Source organism: Bos mutus, chromosome 19 (assembly GCF_027580195.1).
Source record: "Bos mutus isolate GX-2022 chromosome 19, NWIPB_WYAK_1.1, whole genome shotgun sequence".
In the NCBI taxonomy this organism is placed as follows: Eukaryota; Metazoa; Chordata; class Mammalia; order Artiodactyla; family Bovidae; genus Bos; species Bos mutus.
Window position 1 is genome coordinate 11,489,960 of NC_091635.1, and position 22,659 is coordinate 11,512,618.

The following is a 22,659-nucleotide window of genomic DNA, read 5'->3' on the forward strand; positions in this document are numbered from 1 at the left end:
AACAACCTTCCTTAGGGACTTCCTTGGAAGTTTATGGCATCTGTTTACTTGCCTGTTCCCCTCTCTGAACTGTGAGCTCCTTGACGGCGGGACTGTGCCTGATTCATCCAGCACACAGCTTGACACATTGCATGAAAGATGTTTGTTGAGTGAATAATTAATTTTATATGGCAATCGGGGGATCGGATGTGTGGGGTTGGAGTTCAGGGAAGAGAGCTGGGCCAGTGAGGCGTTTTGAGGAGTTATCAGGAAGGACCCATAGTAGAGCCATGGGAAAGGGTGAGATAACTCAGAGCAAATACACAGGGGCTGCGGACAGACAGTTTTAGGGGAGAAAAAATCTCTGTAGTAGTATAGTGTTAGACGCTCAGTCATGTCCGACTCTTTGTGACCCTATGGACTGTAGCCCACCAGGTTTCTCTGTCCATGGAATTCTCCAGGCAAGATTACTGGAGTGGGTTGCCATTTCCTCCTCCAGGGGATCTTCCCAACCCAGAGATTGAACCCAGGTCTCCTGCACTGCAGGCAGATTCTTTACCATTTGAGCCACCAGGGAAGCCCCCAAATCTCTGTAGTAGGCAGAATCAGTTCTGACTTACATAACAGAAATTCCACGTAAAAGCCTCAGGGTAAACAGTCCTGAGTTGGTATTGTAAGCAGATAAAGTAAGGAGGCCCCGAGAAAAAGAACCAAATGTAGCATTTTGGTATAAGAGAAGTCATTTGTTCCCTAAGCCGCTTTTGTGATCCAAGCCTGGCCACAATGCTTGTCTTTGAACAGGTCTCAATAATGAATGAACAGGTCCCAGTAATTAATGATTTTAAAGGAACAAAAGAATGCAGAATCAAACAACTGTTGTCAGGCAAAGAAGTAGCAGCAGCAAAGATGATATATCAGTGGTAAAGACCCCGCAGTTCTGTTTCAATGGTAAAGATTAGCCTGAAGCACTTTCTTGAGTTGTTTTGCAGAATTGAAACCCCCTTCAACCACTAGATCAACCGAAACCTAAGGGATGACCCTGAGCTTTTCTGACCCTCCTGTCAACCTTTGCCCCAGTTCTATGATACGTAAACTCCCCAAGCCTCTTCATGAATAATAAGCATGTGCCTTAAGCTTGAAACTTCCCCAGTTTTGCTGTTCCAAGAGACACTGTTACAGAGAAAGATCCCCAGTGTTCTCCTTACTTGCTACAAGTAATAAATCCTTCCTTCTCCCACTCTTTGGCTTGGTTGTGTGTTTTCACTGGACACCCACTACAAGATGAACCTAGTTTGGGGGCAACAGTTTTGCTCCAGCTCTGCTCCACAAAGACCTCCCAGATGTGACTCTTTCCACTCACTGCTCCAGCAACCTCTGGATTTGACTCTTGTCCTCATGATTCAAGGTGATGGCTAGAGTTCCAACCATCACATATGAATTCCAGGCAGTGAGATGGAGACAAAGATAAAGAACCGGGCAAAAGATCTACCAGCTTTCTTTTAATGAAAGTTCCCAGAAGGTGTCACATGACACTTCTACAAACATCGAATTAGCTATAACTTAGTCACATGACCAGAGCCAGTTGCAAGAGGTGGCTGAGAAATGCAGCTTCTAGGCAGCCTCATACCCAACCAAGAACCAAAGGCTGTATCACTGTAGAGACTACATATCTGGGGACAGCTTGCTGACTCCACCATTGGCAGAGAGGATAGATGGAGGGACAGAGCACTGCTGTGTACCAGGCTCCATGCTAGGTACTTTATATATCTTAGCCCAACCTGAGTAGAGGCTATTATTATCCCTGACTCACAGAGGCAGCTTGGTGAGTTAAGCAACTTGCCCAGGTACATATAGTGGCAGAACTGCAATTCAAAACTATCTTTTCCCTGTATACTAGGCTGGCTAGGAAAATCAGGGGAGGGTGGGACCTAGGAGTTGCTGAAAGGAAATCTTTCAACAAAGCAGGGCTTGGCCAACAGTGTCAGAGACTGACAGGCCAAGCAGGATATGGGCTGAAGTGTCTGCTTGAATGTGGCAACAAGGGCACTGCTGGTAACCTTGGCAAGGGCATCTAGAAAGGTGGTAGGGGCTGGAGGCCAATTGTAGAGGGGGGGATGCAGAGGGAATACGTGTAGACTGGTCTTTCCGGAATGGTGTTGGCAGTGAAGGGAGGGCAGGCCGAGTAGCAGGGAAACAGAAGGGCAAGAAGGTAGCAGGGTGGAGAAGCAGGGTGAGAAGGAGGTGGAAGAGGGGAGCAAACGCAGGAGTGGGAGAGGAGAGACAGCCTCTGGTGGGAGGTCTCCAGGCTGGGTGAGGTTTGGAAATCAAGAAGGAATCCTCTGCTTGCTCAGGAGGGAAGGAAACAGGAGGTGCAAAACCGGGTAGCTCCAGAGAAGGAAGAAGAGGGAAAGTTCCTGTTTTGTAAAATCCGAGACACAGCTCTTGGCTAGGGAAGAGGGCAGAAGGCCAAGGGCCTGGGGGCAAGGGGTGGGGCTAGCCTATGCCATCCAATATGGTAGCCAGTAGCCACATGTGGCGATTTAAATTAACACAAATGCAATTAAACATCCAGTTCCTTGGTTGCGTGAGCCACATTTTAAATACTTAATGGCCACACGTGAATACTACATTGGGCAGCACAGATAGAGAACGTTCTGTCACTGGTGTCGGACAATGCTGCTCTAGACAGAGCATGGTGATGGGGGTGCCCAGAGACCCCATGTGGCCGGGGGGTCATGCCCACAGCAGGGTCCCTGGAGACCCCTCCCACACTGTCTCCATTCAAGACCTGCCTCTCCTCTTTGGGACTCCAGCACAACTCTCTCCTAGGACAGCCAGCCCCTTCCCCAGCCCAGCTTTCATGAGGCCATGCCTGGGGTCTCTAATTGTCCCAGTGCTAGGCCTTTCAAAACCAGGGGAGGGGCATGTGGAAGACTGGGAAGAGCGCCGATGTTCAGGCGCTGTGCCAGGACAGTGGCCCATGGATAAAGGTGAACCAATCCCCAGTACTGCCTCTGCGGGGCTCAGGGCTTAAGGGTCAGCTCACCACCTCCATGGAGAGATCCAGGAGGACCTCAACGGTCACTCAGCTCAGCCCTGAGTTTCACAGCTGGGATGCTGAGTTTCAGAGAAGGCGGGAAAGAAAAGGCAGAAGGCAGAGGTCTTCACCATTCCTTTTATTATCCTCTACCCCTTGATTTCTCAGACCTTGTGTTAATAGAGCTGGGCAGGCCTCAGGAGCCGGGGCTGGGTCACAGGCAGAGAGCCCAGGATTTGGCTGAGGTTCCCACCCTGACCAGAGGTAGCTGAGTAAGGATCCATCACTAAGAAGGGCCGTCCTGGCCTCACACACTTCAAGATAACACATCCCCATGGAGGCGACAAGGCGTGGACCATGAGTCTGTGCCTGGGGGTGTAGGTGTGTTCAGATGGTTGTGTTTGCAGGGCCCAAGCTGTTCAAACACACAGTGTGGATGGGAGGAGGTTGTGCATGTGGGTGAGTGCACGTGTGTATGTGTGCATGAGACACTGTGTGGCTTGTGAGCACATTACACACCTGCTCAAGGCCTGCACCTGCCGGGTGATGCTGGCTGCAATGAAGTCTGATACCCCATCAGGAGCAGTTCTAAAATTTAGGTCCTGAAGGGTTATGCTATCTTTGGAGACCATGTGACCAGCCCTGGCCATTCTGGTTTGGGAGATCTGGGGTGTGCCCGGGTCCGGCACTGTTTCTGCATTTCTTTGTTTGTTTTTGGCCTGGCAGCTTGTGGGATCCTAGCTCCCTAACCAGGGAATCGTGCCCTGGCCATTGGCGGTAAAAATCCTAACCACGGGAACACCAGGGAATTCCCAAGTGCCAGCACTGTTGACAAACATCCCAGGGAGATCTGGGGCCAGTAGGGAACAGGATTCAAGGTTAGCCATCCAACAGAACTCTCTGCGATACTGCAAACATCTCTTGTGGTTCAGTAGGGCAACTGCTAGCCACATGTGTCTTTACCAGTTGTAATGTGGCTAGTTGGAGGATCTGAAGTTTTAATTTTATTCAATCCTAATTAATTTAAATTTAAAAGATCACCAGCAGCTAGTGGCTGCCATTAGGGAGAGCAGAGGTCTGGAGACACGAGGGAGCAGGATGGATGGATGAGGGCCCAGAGGGACAGGCACAAAGCTTGGGGCCAGGAGTGGCTGAGGCTGGGGAAGGCTTCCTTGGGAGGGTTGCGGAGTCGGAGCTGGAGCCCAGAATTGTGAGCTTCCGGCAACTTGGTGTCTGCCTGGCTGAGAGGGTGGGAGAGCTCCTGGGGAGATCCTTCCACCCTGGTGGAGGGACCCCTCTGCGCTGGCTGGGACGCCACCAGCTCCCCAGGGAGCAGGGCTCCCCTCCTGCTGCATCCAGTAGGAGCCGGGGATGGAGGTCAGGATGTCTTCATGTTCTCCTGCAGAACCAGGGTGGAGCCGGTGGCCGCAGGGTCATGCTGTCCCTGTGTGAGCATCAGGAGGGTGGTGGGTCAGCCCCCCGGAAGCAGATGGGTCCCCGGCACAGACATGCAGGCCTGAAGCCTCTGAGGGGCCAAGTGGGGGAGTTCTCTTACCGCCCCTGGGCCCATGTCTTCCGCGTACTTGAACTTCTTCTGCTTGTAATAGTGCCTCTTGGGCAGGATGTGGAGCAGAAGGAGGTCACAGAGAACCGTGGCCTGAGGGGAGTGGGTGGAGGACAGAGCACAGGGTTCTGGGGACAGGACCTTGAACACCCCACCTCCATCCCTGCTGACCTCGGGGCCCAGGCTGAGTGCTGTCTGGACTCAGGTCCCCTCCCACCTCTGTCCTGCCCCAGCTCTGGGCCTCGGTTTCCTCAGACAGGCTGTGGGTCTAGAGAGGTGGGGTGGGCTCAGAAAGAGTGAACAATTTCGGTCAGGTTTTGGGGTGGGAGACTTGTTGCTGAGGTGTGGGAGGACAGGGACTGACCCCAACACAATGACTGCATGGCCTCAGCACTTACCACTCCGAAGATGCCAATCCCAGAGCCAATGGTGGTCATTGTGGGAATGATGTCAAACTTCCCAGCCTGGTGGCAGGGCCCAGGGGAAAGAAGGGTTAATGGTCAGAAAGGTCTGGTGGACAAGGCCTTCCTCAGAAGCCCTAAGATCAGGCTGGGGGCCGGGGGACTTCCCCACCCTCCAGTGTTTCCTGGCCCCATAGCCCACTGCCCAAGGTTCTGGCTTTGCACGGGGTCGCAGCCACTGGTCAGGAGCCCTGGGTTTTGACCTTGGCTCTGCCACCCTGGACATGGGGAGATAGAGGGGCAATGTATTCATAGGCTGGAAAGCCCTGCCTGCAACAGCACGTTATCAGATATGGAAGTGCTGAATGAGGCCCATCCAATTTCCCATTGCCTAAAACCATAGACACCCCAGAGACACCAGCAGGAACCAAGAATGTGTCTCAGGCTGCCCTTCACACCAGACACTCACCTTGCCGTCCACCAGGATGTCAAAGCGAATCCCAAACACCTTGAAGAGGTGCCGGTAGTTGGTCCCATTCTCCACAAAGTGCCTGGCAAATCTTGGGGAAGGGGAGAGGTTGCAAGAATGATGGAGAAACGTCTTGGTTCGAGAGTTCCCAGACCATCAGGGACACAGGAGCCCTTAGAGGTCCATGAGGAAGCCCCATGCCCCCAATATTATATAGAAGGGGAATCGTTGGCAGGAATCCAAGCCTCATTTCACGAATGCTGTATTCAACCATCACCCTAACTCCTGACGTTGGCAATTTCCCCAGCCAGTCCTGGCCAGGTGGGCCTCAAGGGAATGGAGAGCCGGGGTGGGGCTCAGGCCTCTAAGCTTGTGCTCCCTGCTTGGCCAACCCCAGGAGGATGGGAGTTTCCCAGGCTCCTCTGCTCCCCTCCTGGGGACACCTGCTTGATCTCAAGGGATGATGGGAGTAGAAAAACCCGCAGGGCCCCAAGGAAAGATGCGCTGGTGGGGGCCCGGCAGGCACCTGAAGTTGAAGCCTTGAGACAGTTTTTTCTCCTCGTACAGCCCGTGGAACTCGTAGACGGGTTTGCAGTGCCGCACGTGCCAGTCCAGGTCACAGTGCCAGTCGATGGTGATGCCCACCACCCCGCCCTGCCAGGGACATAGGAGCTCAAGATCCAGGGTGTAGGATCAGGAACTCCTGCCTGATAACTGTTGCCAGCAGTCTCTTGAAGAGGGAATGTTTTTGTTTAGCTGTTTGTTTGAGAAGAGACCCTGAGAAGCTGCTTGAGGGTTGAGGTCCTGTCACCCTCTCTGGCCCCAGCTCCCACCCATCACCCTCCAGTTTCTAGAATACACCAAATTCTTCCCACCTCAGGGCCTTTGCACATGCAGTCACCCCCTCCCCCACCTCCCATTCCTACAAGGCTGCCTCTTTCTCATCCTTTGGTCACTTCTCCTGAGAGTCCTCCCCTAACCACCACCCTCAGTCTCAAATGTGCCCCTGTGAGTCCTTCTAAAGTGTTTTCTTCTAAAACATGTTTTACTTTATAGCCATATATTTATTTTCTGTGGTTATTCACCCATGACCATAAACTCCACAAGGGTGGGACTGTCTCATTTGCACCAATTCCTGAGTCCTAGCATGGGAGGCAAGGAAATCGCTGTTGAATTAAACAGTGAGTCTGTAGGGACTTCCCTGGTGGCTAAGACCCTGTGCTCCCAATGCAGGGGGCCCAGGTTCGATCCCTGATCAGGGAACATGCCAAAACTCAGAGTTCGCATGTTGCAACTAAAGAAACTGCTCACCGCAAGGAAGATTGAAGATCCCGTGTGACACAGTATGACCCGGCATAGTCAGATAAATAAATAACACATACTTTTAAAAGTAAGTCTGTAAAGACATGGGCTGGGAAGAAAGAACCTGAGACCGTGAAGCTCCTCTGGGCGAGGCAAGAACCAGGGACAGGTCAGGGTGGGCTGAGCAAGAGGAGAGTTGTGTCAGGTCAGAGCAGGCGTGGAGCTAGGCAGGTAAGTGGGAGGCTAGATGCTTGCAGACAATGGTGATGGGTGAGAAGTTCCCAGTGTGGGTGGCAGGGAGATTTTTAGGAAAAGGGAAAACTGTAACATTCAGCTTTCTGGTCCTGTGTGTTGCTACAGAGTAAACCCCCTCCGGGGGTTGGCAAACTGAGGATTGAGGGCCAAATGTGGTTTACCTATTGTCTGTGGTTGCCTTTGCCCTGGGTTGTTGGAACGGAAACCATGTGACCTGTGGCTCATGTTTATTCTCTGGCCCCTTAAAGAAAGTTTGTTGACCCCCATACTAGTTAAAGGTATAGTGAATGAGGGCTTGCCAGGTGGCTCAGTGGTAAAGAATCTGTCTGCCAAGCAGGAGACGTGGGTTCGATCCCTGGGTCGGGAAGATCCCCTGGAGAAAGAAATGGCAACCCACTCCAGTATTCTTGCCTGGCGGGCTACAGTCCATGGAGTTGCAGAAGAGTCAGACAAGACTGAGCGACCAAACAACCACAAGGGGTGAGCGAGTTGTTTTGGCGGGTGATGTCACAGAAAGGGACTGATTTCCATCTCTGAGTCCTGCAGGAGCCTGATGATACGAATCACGGGGGAACATGTACCTTGGATGCCTCGGGCCAGGCAGTGCTGAAGTGCCATCCTGTGTGTGAACTCACTTGACCTCAGGACAACCCCGCAAGACTTGTACTTTTATTTCTCCCACTTCACAGGAGTACAAGCTCAGAAACACTGAAGGTAGGGAGTTTGTCTGAGGTCATGTGGCTTGTTCAGGCCAGAGCCAGGATCTGAACCCAGTCAGGCTGGTCTGTGCTCCTTATAAGGTTCCCCTCCTCTTGTAACCCCACGCGACTGCACATCTGAGAATTCCTCCAGAATCCCCAGTAACCCCAGGCAGGCACAGGACTTGTCAAGGGCATGGGCCATGGGGTTTAAGTTGCTTTTATCTAATATTTAAAAGGCAGGACTTCCCTGGTAGTTCAGTGGTTAAGAATCCACCTGCCAATGCAGGGGGACATGGGTTTGATCCCCAGTCTGGGAAGATCCCACTTGCTGTGGGACAACTACGCCTGTGTGCTGCAACTTCTGAAGCCTTTATGCCCTAGAGCCCGTGCTCCCCAACAAGAGAAGCCACCACAGCGAGAAGCCTGCTCACTGCAACTACAGTGTAGCCACCACCCGCTGCAACTAGAGTAGCCTAAGCTCGCATGCAGCAACGAAGACTCAACGCATCCAAAAATTAATAAACGAAAAAGAAAAACAGCAGGCCCTCAGAAGATATCCAGGTCGTATCTGCCTATGGCCATTCATTCTGGGCACCTCCTCGGTGCCAGGTCCATGCCAGGGCCTGCCAAGGACACAGGCCTGCATCTCAGGGGCCCCAATATTAAGGGACAGGTCTGTATATATGGTCAACCAGAACCAGGGACTTGGGGGGATGGGGTGGTTAATTGGGCCTGTTAACCCAGGTCAAAAAATAAGGCCCAGTGATCTGGGGTCCAGGCCTCCCCAAGCACCCGGCATTATACCTTCTCGGCCAAGGTGCTGAAATTCTGGCCTGACTCCTGTACCACGTAGCCGAGCTTGAAGACTGGACACAGAGGGTGCAGGGTCTTGTGAAAGAGGCAGGTCTTCATGTAGCGGGCATCCACCTCCTCCACCAGGTTGCGCCTGCGCGGGCAAGAAGGCAGCAGCATGCCAGCTGGAAGGGTACCCACCCTGGCCGGGGAGCTCGGGAGCCCCTCCCTCCCAGGCCCCAGAGACGCTCCTCCCACAGCCCTTGGAGCTGAAGGCAGCCGCCCCACTTGCGGGGGCCCGGCCGAGCTTCTGCCCCAGAAGGAAGTCAGCGCGAGTGCAGGGTGACAGAGGGGACAAGTGGTGGCCTCCAAGGGCCTCCTGTGTCTCTGCCTGCTTTTCCCACGAACCTGGTGACCTTGAAGCGTGGAAAGCTGATGCTGTTCTTGATGAAGAGAGTGAAGTTCTCGGCCTCTCGGAGAAGGGCGGGGCTGGAGGAGACTACACTCACTCACCAGCCCCTCCCCAGGAATCCCTCTCGGGCCCACGGGAGCTGGGCTGGGGGGCTGGGACTGTGAGAACCCATGGGATCTTCCTGGGTCATCGGAGGGGTGGGTGTGCTGTAATGTGGACTCCTAGGCCCCTTGATCAGGGGCTGAGGCATCTTTGGCCTGGGCGGCACAGATGGGGTGTGGGTGGGGTTGGAAGAAGTGGGGACAGACCTTCCCAGAGCACAGATCCGGACGCCCCTCTATCTGGGCTGGGGACCCTGCTCCCCGCTCCCGGGAAGGACAGGGCGTTACCACGGGATGTTGTCGTCCACCTCCACGGGGCACCAGCCGAAGATCTCGCAGGTCTGCACCGTGTCGTTGAAGGCCACACACTTGCCCGTGCGGATGCCTGCAGCGAGGGTGGAACCCCTGGGTGCCCACCCCAAGCTGGGACGGCAGAGGAGAGTCCCCAGGCCCCACTCCTGGGAGCCCCCAGTGATGGGGCACCCAAGAGCAGGAGCCTGAAGACAGACCTTCTGGGATGGGGGAGGCCAAGGTCAGGGTGGCAGGAGGGGAGGGGGCAGGAAGGACTTCCTGGTGGAGGAAGCCTGGAGCTGCAGAGGGGAACGGCCTTACCTTGGGCCTTTCTCTCTGCCTTTCCCGGGGTGCAGCCGCTATTATTTGTGCACGTGCCCCCTTCCGGGTTCTGGGGAGGAGAGAGCTGCTGGCCATAGGCCCCCTGGGTTGGGTCCTGAGTAGATACACAGACATCCCACCCGCCCCCCACCCCGGGGCCCTAGGGATGGTGTGGGGCAGGATCTGAGATCCCTACAGGGTGACCCTTGCTCACATCCTCCTTTCCCCAGTCCCCGCACCGCCTGGACCTCTCTGGGCTTGTGCCCAGCTGTCCCAGGGCCGATGTCAGCTGGCAGGGATTCGGGGGATGGTGTTAGGGACTGGGCAGGCACCGAGGCTCAGCATCCCGCTTGACACACAGCTGGGAGGGAAGCCTCAGCTCTGCCAACGGTGGGCTATCACTCTGTGTGAATCTATGCCTGAAATTCCACCATTACAGCCCCGCAGGGAGGCTTAATCAGGCTTTCCCTCCAATACTCCGGGGGACCTCCTCTTCCACATTACTTTTTCCTGAAGGTTCAAAAAACAGGGAATGGGTAACAGTCCTCACCTCTGCACAGTGACCTTGAGCCTGCCGGGGGGTGGCGATAAAATTGGTCATGACTACGAAGGAACTGTCCCCCTGGAAGTGAGAGGCAGGGGGAGGGCAAGACAGGGTTCTGAGCTGGAAGAGCCCGGAGAACACCAGCATGGTCCCAGCCAGCCCCCAGAACCCACAGGACCCCCAGCAGCCTCGACACTCATGACATCAGAGTGGGCTGATGGTACGGGGCTGCATCTGTCCCTCGTTCGCAGGGAAACTGAGGCCCACAGGGAGGCGGGACAGAGCCTAACCCAGCTCTGAGCCTGCACGCCCTGTGGGTGGGAGGCGCCCCCCGCACAGTCAGCTCACCTGCGCTGGGAAGACGTAGTCGGCCACATCCCAGACCTGGGGGCCCAGGCTTGGGAGCTGTGTCACAGCCAGACCTTTGAGTTTAACAGACACACTGCTGATGAGGCTGCCCGAGGTCTGGTAGCCCTTCTCGTAGACAAACACCCACCTGGAGGGGGATGAGGAGGGCAGAGGAGCCAGAGCTGGGCAGGGCCACTCCAGGATGGCACAAGGCTGTGGGCCACTGCCACTTCCTCCCTCCCCCAGGGAGGGGAAGTCCTTTCCCTTCCCGTCCCCAAGTGCATCTTTGAGGCCACTCTACTCCTAAGGCTTCTTGTGGGGCTGGAGGCAGGAAATCTTCACCTGCCTCCCTGTGCTGGAGCTCCATCCTTTTCACTAGGAAAATGCTAATTCCTACGGAGAAGAGCCCCTGCAGGTCTCTTTCAGCTTCTTTTCCAAGAGTAGGGTTTGTTGGAGGCCAAGCTTCTTAGGGGCTCACATGGTAAAGAATCTGCCTGCAGTGCAGGAGATCTGGGTTTGATCCCTGGGTCAGGAAGATCCCCTGGAAAAGGAAATGGCAACCCACTCCAGTATTCTTGCCTGGAGAATCCCCATGGACAGAGGAGCCTGGCGGGCCATAGTCCATGGAGTCACAAAGAGTCGGACACGACTGAGCGACTAACACTTTCACTTTTCAAGCTTCTTGGACCCCAGTCTTCATCCCTATCTCCTTCCTTCCTGAGTCCCTCCCACTGAGAAATAGCAGAGCATGATGATGGCTGAGAGCCTGACCTTTGGTGTCCAAGTCCGGGCTTGCATCTCACAGGCTCTATGATTTGGGGAAGCTATTCAATTCCTCTGTTTCAGTTTCCTTGTAAAACGTAAACAACAAGAGTACCAACAGTACTTGTGCTGTGAGTCAATGCCTGGAAAAGCACTTAGAATGGAAACTGACATGGGGTAAGCACTGTACAGACAGACGTTGCTGCTGTTGCTAAGTCACTTCAGTCATGTCCGACCCTGTGCGACCCCATAGACGGCAGCCCACCAGGCTCCCCATCCCTGGGATTCTCCAGGCAAGAACACTGGAGTGGGTTGCCATTTCCTTCTCCAATTCATGAAAGTGAAAAGTGAAAGTGAAGTCGCTCAATCGTGCCCGACTCTTAGCGACCCCATGGACTGCAGCCTACCAGGCTCCTCCGTCCATGGGATTTTCCAGGCAAGAGCACTGGAGTGGGGTGTCATTGCCTTCTCCAGACAGACATTAGCTGCTATTATCTCAGCCATGCTGGGAGCTCCTGGGGAGGGGGACTGACTGGAAGAGAAGCCAGAGGGGGCAAGTGGCCCTTTGAGGGACTTATAGCATCTGGCCCCAGGTGAGGCCTTGGTGGGAGTGGCTCAGGTTGGAGGCCTCCCAGCCTTCCTGGGAAATTCTGGCCTTCCCCTCCCAGCATCAAGAAGCCCGGCTCTTGGGACTTCCCTGGTGGTCCAACGGCTAAGACTCCACGCTCCCAATGCTAGGTGCCCAGGGAACTAGATCCCACCAGCCGCAACTAAGAGTTCTCATGCTGCAACTAAAGATCCTGCATGCTGCAACGAACACCCAACTCAGCCACATACATGAATATTTTCAAAAAAGAACCCCTGTTACTTTAGGTTCTTCATTTTTAATCTGGGAGGTTTCGTGGGGCCAACCTCCTTCCTAGCCCCATGGTGGGGGCACATGACCACCGCTTGCTAAGCAATGTCCCATTGCCCTTGCAATGGCAATGGGTCTAAGCATGGGCACAGAATCCCGAGGAGTTTCAGCAATGAGGCCAGAATTTTTCTGGGAATTACTGAGAAAGAGACATCATCTCGGCTGGGTGGCTAAGCCAGGTGGTTACAAGACCAAAACTATGGTGAGTCATCTGTTATCTCACGGAGAGAGCAAGTCTGAGAAGGAAACCAGCTTAAGAGAAAGCCAGGCCAGGAGATGGGGAGGACTGGACTGCTGACAGTGCTATTTGAGCACCTGGATCCTGCCATACCTGAAGCATGTTGAAAAATCTACTTCTGGACTTTCCAGTTACATGAGCTCATAAATTCTTTTCCTTTATTTAAGCCAGTTTGGGTTTGGTTTCCACTGCTTACAAATGAGAGTTCTGGAGAATACTCCTCTCCAGGGTGTGGTCCCCTTCCTTCAGGAAAGAATCTTGGCGATTCACTGTAACAGTGTGTGTGTGTGTGTGTGTGTGTGTGTGATCCATGGTACCCATCAGAGTGTGTAGTTGTGTATCTCCAGGGCAAATCTGTGAGCACACCTGTGGCTGCGACTGAGTGTCGGGAGGTGTGTTTCTGCCTCTGTCACTGTTCATACTACCTTTAACCCACCTGTCCAAAGCAGAGCTCAAAATCCCTCTTCTGTCCCCCAGAACTCAGGCCCCAAGACAGGATTCTCCTGGCCTCTTATTCTCAGAGCCACTGCTGGCTCTCTGGGGGTGTCTCCCTGCTCCAGGCCCCAGGAAGGCAGCCCACCATGTCCTCCTCTCCACTCCTAGGGTCCACTCCTCTCCTTTAAGCCCCTTCCCTGCCATCCCCCTCCCGGACCACAGCCTGGTGCTGGCCCCCAGAAACTTAAGCATGGTCACACCTCCCAAACTTAAGCATGGTCACTGCTGCCCCCTGCAGGTCTCGGATGGCAACAGGTGAGGCCCAACGGAGCCTCCTAATGCTTCCTGAGCCTGCCTCTCTGTCTCCAGCCCCACCAGGGAAGGTGGGCCGTCTGAAGTCGCTGTTGTCAGGGAAGATAGGGAGCTGCCCCATATTCTGAACTCGCTGCGGGAGAGGTCACAGGCCCGCCTCTTGGCAGCTCTCATTCCTGACATCTTAGCCTTATTTCTTTCTTTGCCCAAAATCAACTCCTCATGTAGAGATGGAAAAAGAGAGGCCAAAGGGAGTGTAAAATCAGTCCTGAATATTCACTGGAAGGACTGAGGCTGAAACTCCAATACTTTGGCCACCTGATGCGAAGAACCGGCTCATTGGAAAAAACCCTGATACTGGGAAAGATTGAAGGTGGGAGGAGAAGGGGACGACAGAGGATGAGATGGTTGGATGGCATCACCGACTTGATGGACATGAGTTTGAGCAAGCTCTGGGAGATGGACAGGGAAGCCTGGCATGCTGTAGTCCGTGGGGTTGCAAAGAGTTGGACACGATTGAGCAACTGAACTGAAGGGAGTGTCCCTTCTGTGTCTGAGACAGACCCCAGGCTCGAAGTCCCCAGCCCAAGATTCTGCCCCCTTTTCCGCAGAGCAGCCTGGCATCAACATGTCTACTGGGAGCCACACGGAGGCTGTGCCCTGGAGCCAATGTCACTATTCCCTGCTGTGTCTACCCCCAGGGGCTGTCAGTCCCGGGAGGCCCAAATCTGGCCTCAGTGACCTTAGTTCTGATAATAACAGAATGACCATGGGGCCATTTGGCCCGCCCCCCAAAGCCATGCTCACCTGGACTGGGTCTCGTAGTCACCACCCCAGGAAGGCCACCGAGGGGGCCTGATGCCAAAGACACCAGCATCTTCAGAAGCCCCTCCTCTTCCAGAAATTCTCTTTCCCATTCTTTCCTCCTCACCCTCCACAACACCCTGACCTGGTCTCTCTTCTTTAACAGCCCCTTGTGGGAGAGATCACATGGTGGAATGGCTGGGAGAGCGGCCTCTGGAGCCGCGGAGGTCAAGGTTCAAGTACCAGCAGCGCCACTCACCAGCTGTGTGGCTTCAGGCTAAAGACTAAACCTCTTGAGCCCTAGATTTCTCAGTTAAAAAGGAAGTGAAGGCACCTGCCTCAAAGATGCTGCTGATTCAACAAACGCAGCCACTCACTGAGCCTGGGCCTCAAGAAGAGAAAGCGTCCAGGTGATTGGAGGATGCCCCCGTAAGTTCTCTTTAAGGAAATCAGCACAGTGCTTGGCATGCAGTTAGCCCATAAAAAAACAATCCAATTTATTTACGGTTTCTGGTCCTCCTTCACTAATTCCTCCTTAAATGTCAATCTGGCCCGTCCCCTGGCTTCTATTCTCGGCCCAGGCGGAACCCTATGTGCACTGCTGCAGGCACACTTTGTCCCTGATTTCTGCACTCTCCTCCGAGATTCAATCCCACACATTCATTTAGTCATTCAACAAGTATCTATTTATCAGGCCCTGTTATGTGCCAAGGACCGCTCTAGGCGTGAAAAATACAGAAAAGAACCAAATAAACCCCAATTCTGCTCTCAAAGAGGTTCTCCAAATGTTGAGGCTCCAGCTGTGAATGTTTGGTGACACACATTCCTTCCGCTTGCCCTGGGCCCACCCTGCCTCCAAACATCGCACAGTTGCCCCCACCTTAACTCAACCCTTTGGAAAACAGTCTGTAAGGCACTTCCCTGGTGGACCAGTGGTTAAGCATCTGCCTTGCAATGCAGGGCACACAGGTTCGATCCCTGGTCTGGGACTAAGATCTCACATACCGCAGAGCAGCTAAGCCCGTGTGCCGCAACAGCTGAGTCCAGGCACCACAACCAGAGAGTCTACAAGGAAGATCTCGTGTGTGGCAACCAACACCTGAGGCAGCCCCATAAATAAATAGATAAATATTAAAAAAGAAGTTAAACATGAAATTACCATTGACTCAGCAACTCCACTCCTAGTGAGAGAGTCAATTCCTAGGCAGGTTGATAAGAAGTCCGGGGTCCCTGAGAAGGAGAGAGGGGTCTGGGGTTCTTCAAGAGGAGATAGGGATCTGGAATTCTCAAGGAGGAGGAAAGGACAAACATCTTTTTTTTCTCTATATTCCTTAGTCTTAGTCACATAAATCATTTTTTTCCTTTAAGCCTGTAACTGATGATTACACAACAAACAACTCAGTTTAAACTCTGTACTAAAGATTGTATAACAACAGTGTATCCTGCTTGAGGATAGTTTCTCCTTCCTGAAAACCTTCTGGCTAATCCTGTTATCTTAAAATGTAAAATATGGGAGTGGGTCTAGTAAGATCTCTACAACCTTGAGACATTCTTTTGATTTATTGTAATAACTAATTTAAAACGTATATAACTCCCTTGCTTAGAATAGCGAGCGGGACACTCTCCGTCCCCCTTCTGATGCCTATGTCAGAAGCTCTCTCTGTCCGTTTTCATACTTTAATAAAACTCTGCTACACAAAAGCTCTTCAGTGAGTAAGCCTGGTCCCTGGTCCCAAAGCTAAATCTTCTTCGGAGATCAAGAACCTGACACCATTCACCATAAGCTACTACCAGGAACTGAATACCCAAGAAAACAGAAAACATATCCTCATAGAAACTCATACACAAATGTTCACAGCATTATTCACAAGCAAAAAGTGGGAACAACTCAGATGTCCAGCAAAGTGTGGAATTTCCATACAGTGGCGTATTATCCAGCCCTGAAAAGGACTGAAGAACTGACATGTTATAACCAACATGGATGAATCTGCAAACATGATGCTAAGTAAAAGAAGCCAGACGCAAAAAGGCCACATGTTGTATGATCTTATCTACATGAAATATCCAGAATAGGCAAAGTAAGGGGTAAGGAGGTGACATGGGGAATGATTGTTAACGGTGTGAAGTTCATTTTTAGTTTAGTTCAGTCGCTCAGTCGTGTCCGACTCTTTGTGACCCCATGAACCGCAGCACGCCAGGCCTCCCTGTCCTTCACCAACTCCCGGAGTCCACCCGAACCCATGTCCATCGAGTTGGTGATGCCATCCAACCATCTATCCTCTGTTGTCCCCTTCTCCTCCTGCCCTCAATCTTTCCCAGCAGCAGGGTCTTTTCAAATGAGTCAGCTCTTTGCATCAGGTGGCCAAAGTATTGGAGTTTCAGTTTCAACACCAGTCCTTCCAATGAAGTTCATTTTGGGGTAGTGCAAATATTCTGGAATTAGATAGTGGTGATGGTGGCTCAGTGGTAAAGAATCTGCCTGCCAATACAGGAGACGCAGGAGACATGAATTCGATCCCTGAGTTGGGAAGATCCTCTGGAGGAGGGCATGGCAAACGCACTCCAGTATTCTCGCCTGGAAAATTCCATGGACAGAGGAGCCTGGCGGGCTATAGTCCATGGAGTCGCAAAGAGTTGGACACGATTGAGCACAATGGTTACACAACTTTGTGGTTATACTAAAAACCACCAACTTGCATATTTTGAAAGGATGAATGTTATGACATGGGAAATCCATCTCAAAACAAAAGTTCAACTGGGCCAAACTGAACGCCTCAACTCCCCACAGAACTTACTTTTCTGGTGCCTTCATCCTGCAGAAAAGCACAGTACCTACCCCAGCCCCCAGGCTCACAGCCTGGACATGGCGATGCTCACGCCCCACCCCCAGCCCCCTGCCCTGCCCTGCCTCATGCTTATTCTTTATATCCCTCCATCCTTCCTGTCTCCCCTTGGCTTTCACCAAAAGACCCAGAGAACTTTTTGTAGGGGGAGGGGCTGAGACACAAGAGGAGCTGGATCAGACTCCAGGGCAGCTCTGACATGGGACAGGGGGAACAGGTCATGCAGTTGGTGATACAGGGTGTAACCTTGGTCCACGCACTATCAAGCAGGCAGAGCATCCTTGGGGAGGGCCCAGACCAGACTCCAAGCTCAGGAAGGATTGTGTTCAGAGCGGCAGCCCACACTGGAGGCTCAGGGGTTAATCAACATGCAGACAAGTCAAGCTGATGATTTATGTCTTTAAATGTTTTGAATGAGTCACCAGCCTCTAAAAACGAAGAAATGTTCCTTTCATCCATAAATTCCAGTTTCCTACCGCTCCTGAGAAGCCAGGAACTCTGGCCATGCCGGTCACACATCGTTCAGTGCTGCAATGATGGGCAGAAGAGGCTGAGGGGTGGCCACCCCCAGCACGGGGCCCGCGAGATGATGACCTGTCTTCCTTGCTACTGCTTCTTCCTTGGCCTCACCTTCTCCTGTCATCACTGCTGCTTCTCAGATGTCCTGCCTCTGACGGCCCCACTCTACCCCAGCACCTGCCTGTCCTGGGCCTTCCCCTGTTAGACACCCGCCCCGCCCCCCCTCCCCCCTCCCCATGGCCCTCCACCACATACATGTTCCTTAGCTCAGAGTTGAGAGGTCTGAGCCAGTGGCCCTGCTTGCTCCTCCCTCCCCTCTCCCTTGGCTCCTTTCATGCTCCCCCAGCCTAATCCTAGCGACTCTTTTGCTGTTCCCTTCTTGACCCAGGACCTTTGTTCATACTCTGCTTTCCGGCAGAAGCGCCTGGAGTGAGGTGGGTACTCAACCAGGCTCCACCAATCAGGATACTCCCTTTCCTTGGCCACAATGATTGATTGGTTCTGAGATGAGCACATGACCCAATCCCAGCCAATAAGAGTTGGACCTGGGACTTTACTGGAACTCTGGAGGAGGAGATCAGAGTTGTGCCCCACGGCTGCTAGTGGCCTTTTTTCCACTCTGTGGATAGAGTCGACTTGAGAATGAGACCTCCATGGAGGAAACCAGAGCCGAGAAGAGGAGAGCCTGGCTTTGCTTTTTGGAGAACCCAATGAGACCAACCTGAATTCCTCACCATCCCATAGAATGTGCTGCTTCTGCACCTTCATCGTGGAGGATCCAGCCAGGCCTGAAGCCTGCACTGATTTTTCAGTTACACAAACCAATCAATACCCCTAACTCTTCATTTTGGTTAGGTTTCTGCCAATGGAAACCAAGAAGTTCCAGCTAATCCATCCCCAGCTTCTCTCTCTCTCTCTCTCCTTGTCCACCCTGTACCCCACCTCTATCCCAGGGAACCTGACACAGCCCTAGATACAGAGAAGATGCTGTATAAGTGTCCTCAGATACCTCTCTCCCAGCGATAACTTGTATCTCTCCTTACTCTGATAAGGATCAGAGGCATGTGGCTTCAAGTGCTCCATATAGGGGCACACAGAAGGCCCACAGGAAAGCCAAGAGCAAGATTGCCTGGACTACAGCCTCCTGGCCTTTGCTCAAGCCTGGTTCTATCACTGTGTCACCTCTTCCAGGAAGCCTTCCCAGACTCCCCTTCCCACATGACATTCACAAATCCCCTTGAGACCCACCTGTGTGTGCAGCCAGACCTCTCTCCTCCCCTGACCAGAGCAGGCCAGACAGGGACATGTCCCAGCATACCCCATGTATGGACCTGCACGGTCAAGAATGACAGCCCACTGCCTACACATCTCCAGTACGGAGAGCTCATCACCTCCCAGGAGACAGCTCTCACTGTAAATTAACTGTCTGAATTTTAAAATATTATTCCTTTATTTATTTTTGTCTGCACTAGGTCTTCGTTGCTGCGTGCAGGCTTTCTCTAGTTGCAGTCAGCGGGGGCTACTCTCTAGTTGCGGTGCTGAGCTTCTCATTGCCGTGGCTTCTCTCGTTGTGAAGCATAGCTTCTAGGGTGCACAGACTTCAGTAGTGGCAGCTCACAGGCTCTAGAGTGCAGGCTCAGTAATTGCGGCACATGAGCGGAAGGTGCCCCGAGGCATCTTCCCAGACTAGGGACTGAACCGGTGTCCCCTGCACTGGCGGGCGAATTCTTAACCAGAGAAGTCCTAACCGTCTCACTATGCTCAATCGCTCAGTCATGTCTGACTCTGCGACCCCATGGACTGCAGCCCACCAGGCTCCTCTGTCCATGGAATTCTCCAGGCAAGGATACTGGGGTGGGTTGTCATTTTCTCCTCCAGGGGATCTTCCCAACACAGGGATTGAACCCGGGTCTCCTGCATTACAGGCAGGTTCTTTACTGTCTGACCACCAGGGGAGCCTTGGGAGGTGGGAGTAATTAAAGAGAGGCCATCCCTCCTCAGGAAAGAGCAAATTATTCAGCCTTCAGGCAATGTCTTTAGAGGGTCTCCCAACCCCCTGCTCCGTGAAACAGTTGAGAAACCGAGACCTCAGGTTGTGAGACCAAGTGCAGCCAGGGTTTGGTCAATGGCAGTGGGTGCCTGGCTGAGCCGTCTGTGCAGTGATGGGAAGTGGCCAGATGAGGGCGCCAGAGACAGCAGGAGTCGCAGCTCCAGCCGGAGTTTGAGGGTCAGGTTAGCGGGTGTTTCAAAGAGACCCTGCCTTCCTCCCTCTGCTTTGTGACTTGGGCAGGTCAGTGCCCTTCTCTGAGCATATTTCCTTTCCAGGATATCAAGGCCGACTTTGGAGTCACACAGCTGGATTCAGATCCTGATCCTGCGTCTTTGTAGCTGTGAAAACCTGGCTAAGTTAGTGAGTCTTGGCAACCCTAAGGAGTCCACGTCCATTTGGAAGCTGAGTGCACTGACTGGGGGGCGAGGGAGAGAGGTCCTCGTCCCTGGAGGCGTGTGTTCAGCACCGGGTGGCGCCCTGGGGCATATGCTGCAGCTGGGGGTGGGGTGGGAGGACTGTCCCCTTTCCCTCTGACAGTCTGTGACCAACACACAAAAGGAGGCATGGCACTGCTCCCAGTGCTGACCCGGAAGCAGAAACAGGGAACCACAGGGGGCCACAGTGAGGACAACATTCTCCCGGCCTCTTGGGGCAAGGGGTCGACTGGGCCCGGCTGGGCAACCCCTCCCTTCCCAGGAGGGTCAGGAGTGTGGCTAATGGTGAACCCATTAGAGGGGTTCACCCTCAAGAGGTAGGAGAGAAGGAGGCCGGGGACCAGGAGGCCCCGGTTCAAACTGGGACTGGAGGCTGACTCGCTGCGTGACCTGGAAACTCCACTGCTCCCCTCTGGGTCCGTTTCCCTCACAAGCTCAGTGACACTGCAGATATCAAATTGGTTTGTGGACAGAAGGCCGAAGCCAAAAGGTCTCGGAGGGCTGGTCTGTAGCCGTGCTCCACCTGCTCGGTTCTGAGGCTTTGGGGGCCAGATGGAGCCGAGGGGAGGCTGTTTCGGATGATGAAGGCCCTGGGGGAACCAGGACTATGTGGTCTCCATTTGGCTCCCGGTCAGCCCGCCCTGGTTTGGTCTCACAGCAAAAATGGGAATGTGGAGACCAGAGGGCAAGGTTATTGGTGCCCCAGACCCCCCAGCAGGGGCTGAACCCCCTTCAGTGGCCCTGGGGCCTCCGGGAGCCCTCTGTGGGGTCACTGTAAGTGCACCTGCCCCCTGCCCTGCTCACCGCCCCCCTGGGCACTCAGTCCCAGAGACACACCCCGCAGCCACACCCGATAAGCAGGTGCCCAGACACAGGAAGGCACATACAGACCATGCAGAGCTCTGGGTATGGCACACACACATCCACACACCACGCGTGTGATCACACAAGCACCTGCTAAGACAGCCAGGAAGATGGCCTTGTGTGGACCCCAGAATAGCAGCCCATACGTGAGTCCCACCTACTTCTGCCCCTGCAGCCCGGGGTGGGTGGGATAGGTCCCATGATGCCCAGAAAGGGGCTGTCATCCCTGGGGCCAGAACCGACCTCCGACCTTCGTGTGACATGGCGCCTTTAAGGCACCAAGTGTTCTGAATCTCCAGGTGTCTCCGCTCAGAGTCTCGAGCAACCCAGGATGCTTCTAGTTCAGGCGGGCAGATGGGAGCAGGGTCTATCCCACGCTGGCTTGTAAGGTGAGGCACTGCCTCCATCCCTCAGCAGTGCATTGGGAGGTCAGAGGTGGAAGGGCTCTGTGGGAAGCCACTCGAGGGAACCGTTAGCCATGGGTCAGTTCCTCAGAGCCCAATGGCTTAACCTCTTGTCCCCATATGACTGGAGGCAGGGCTGCCCCTCATCCCTGTGTCCCCATCTCAGCAGCGGGTTAGCAGGTTCCCATTCCTTCTGAAGGGCACCAGAATGGTTTGTCAGGAGGGATGACAGCCATGAGAGAAAGAGGGGCTCTCTGGGGTCATGGGAGGCATCGCAGAGCCTGGAGGACAAGCCCTGGCTGGGGGCTGGTGACGGGGGGCAGCGGGGAGGGGGGTCCACACTCACCCAACGACGTAGACCAGGACCACGAGCTGGATCAGGCGGAAGACAATGCCCACCTTCTTGTTGCGCACAAGCACCATCCGGGGGGTGTCGTACTCAAAGAAGAAGGAAGCCAGCTCATCCTGGATCCACTGCGCCATGGTGGCCAGGCTAGGGGCTGAGAACCGAGCCCGTTGCAAAGCCCTGGCTCCCCAGGGGTGAGCCAGGCGTCAGTGCTCACAGCGTTTACGGAGGCAAAGCTTCTGGGGGTTCCCCACCCCTCACAAAGAGCAGGGCGGGACAGGTGGATCCAGAGGTCAGGAGTCAGAGGTCAGTTGGCAGCACTTGAGTTGAGTGGGAGCGTCCTTGGGTGGTCAGAGCTGCTCTTGGCCCCTGGCAGGCGATGGACTGTGGGCCAGCCGTGCCTGTGGACAAATAAATTCCCAAAGATAGATGGGGGCGGGGCTGGAGGGGGGCCACCCAGGCCCAGCCCCATTGCCCCTCCTGACTCGGCCTGGGCGGCCCTGCTGGGCCTCCGGAAACAGAAGTTCTTGGCAGGAAACCATGGGCCACACGTCACAAGGCAAAGATAAAGCCATCAGCCCCCCACAAACCTGGTAGAAGAGAGCTGGGGGCTCAGGCCAGGGCCTGGGTGGAGTGGCCTCTGGCTGAAGCCCTCCCCAGACCAGGGACTCATCCCGTATCCAAACGTCCTCCCCGCCCTCCCTCGGCCCCCAGGTGGAGCACGCAGGCCCTGGGGCTCTGCAGCCAGGAGGGCAGAGAGGGAAGAGGGCTGCTTCCTGTCCAGCTCCCTGACACTTGCTGAGCCCGAGGCAAGACCCCCACCCCAACCTCCCAGACCCCCTTCTATCCATCCGTCCCTCTGGATCTGAGCCTGGCCTGTGCCCAGTCAACTTCAGCGCTGGGCTGGCATCTCTGACCCCCCACCGCTCCTGTCCTGGATTCACCTCCACTACCCTGAAACCAGCATTTCTGGGTACCTGGGTGCAGGTGCCCAGACAGGATAAGGGCCACATCTATTACACGTCAGGGTCGGGCTCCCCGAGCCCAGCTCAGAAAGCCTGACGTGAGACTGTCTCAGTGCCCAGTCCCAGCTCTGCTGCCTGCTGAAGGGCCTGGTACCTTGCCTCACCTCTTCTTCCTCCTCTGTGAAACCGGGTGACAATGAGCTTTCTTCATAAGTCGAAGTCCCGGGGATGGGTCCTGCAACACTGAGGC

The 22,659-nt window shown here is 54.2% G+C and overlaps 1 protein-coding gene across 2 annotated transcripts; it reads right to left on the bottom strand.

Moving 5' to 3' along the window:
• Positions 1 to 3,140: 3,140 nt before the first annotated feature.
• P2RX1 (purinergic receptor P2X 1) lies at positions 3,141 to 21,845 on the bottom strand. Of its 2 annotated transcripts, none has more exons than XM_005906676.2 (12): positions 21,445 to 21,845; positions 10,518 to 10,665; positions 10,176 to 10,247; positions 9,626 to 9,695; positions 9,302 to 9,398; positions 8,909 to 8,989; positions 8,513 to 8,654; positions 5,977 to 6,104; positions 5,451 to 5,541; positions 4,979 to 5,044; positions 4,572 to 4,673; positions 3,141 to 4,460 (listed from the first exon to the last, which is right to left on the bottom strand). In XM_005906676.2, the coding sequence occupies exons 1-12, from the start codon at positions 21,579 to 21,581 to the stop codon at positions 4,395 to 4,397; spliced, it is 1,200 nt and encodes a 399-aa protein (XP_005906738.1). In that variant the 5' UTR covers positions 21,582 to 21,845; the 3' UTR covers positions 3,141 to 4,394. The 2 variants fall into 2 exon arrangements, with proteins under 2 accessions (XP_005906738.1, XP_070245340.1); XM_070389239.1 differs by having other exon boundaries at positions 9,626 to 9,710.
• Between the last annotated feature and the right edge of the window lie 814 nt (positions 21,846 to 22,659).

What these genes read in the sequence shown, in the direction of transcription:
- P2RX1 (XM_070389239.1), bottom strand. Translation starts at nt 21,581, where the DNA reads ATGGCGCAGTGGATCCAGGATGAGCTGGCTTCCTTCTTCTTTGAGTAC. An exon ending in GGCAGAGAGAAAGGCCCAAG is followed by an intron (nt 9,399 to 9,625) that starts GTAAGGCCGTTC and finishes CCCTCGCTGCAG; the next exon opens with GCATCCGCACGGGCAAGTGT. An exon ending in CCACGCTTCAAGGTCACCAG is followed by an intron (nt 8,655 to 8,908) that starts GTTCGTGGGAAA and finishes TTGCCCGCGCAG; the next exon opens with GCGCAACCTGGTGGAGGAGG.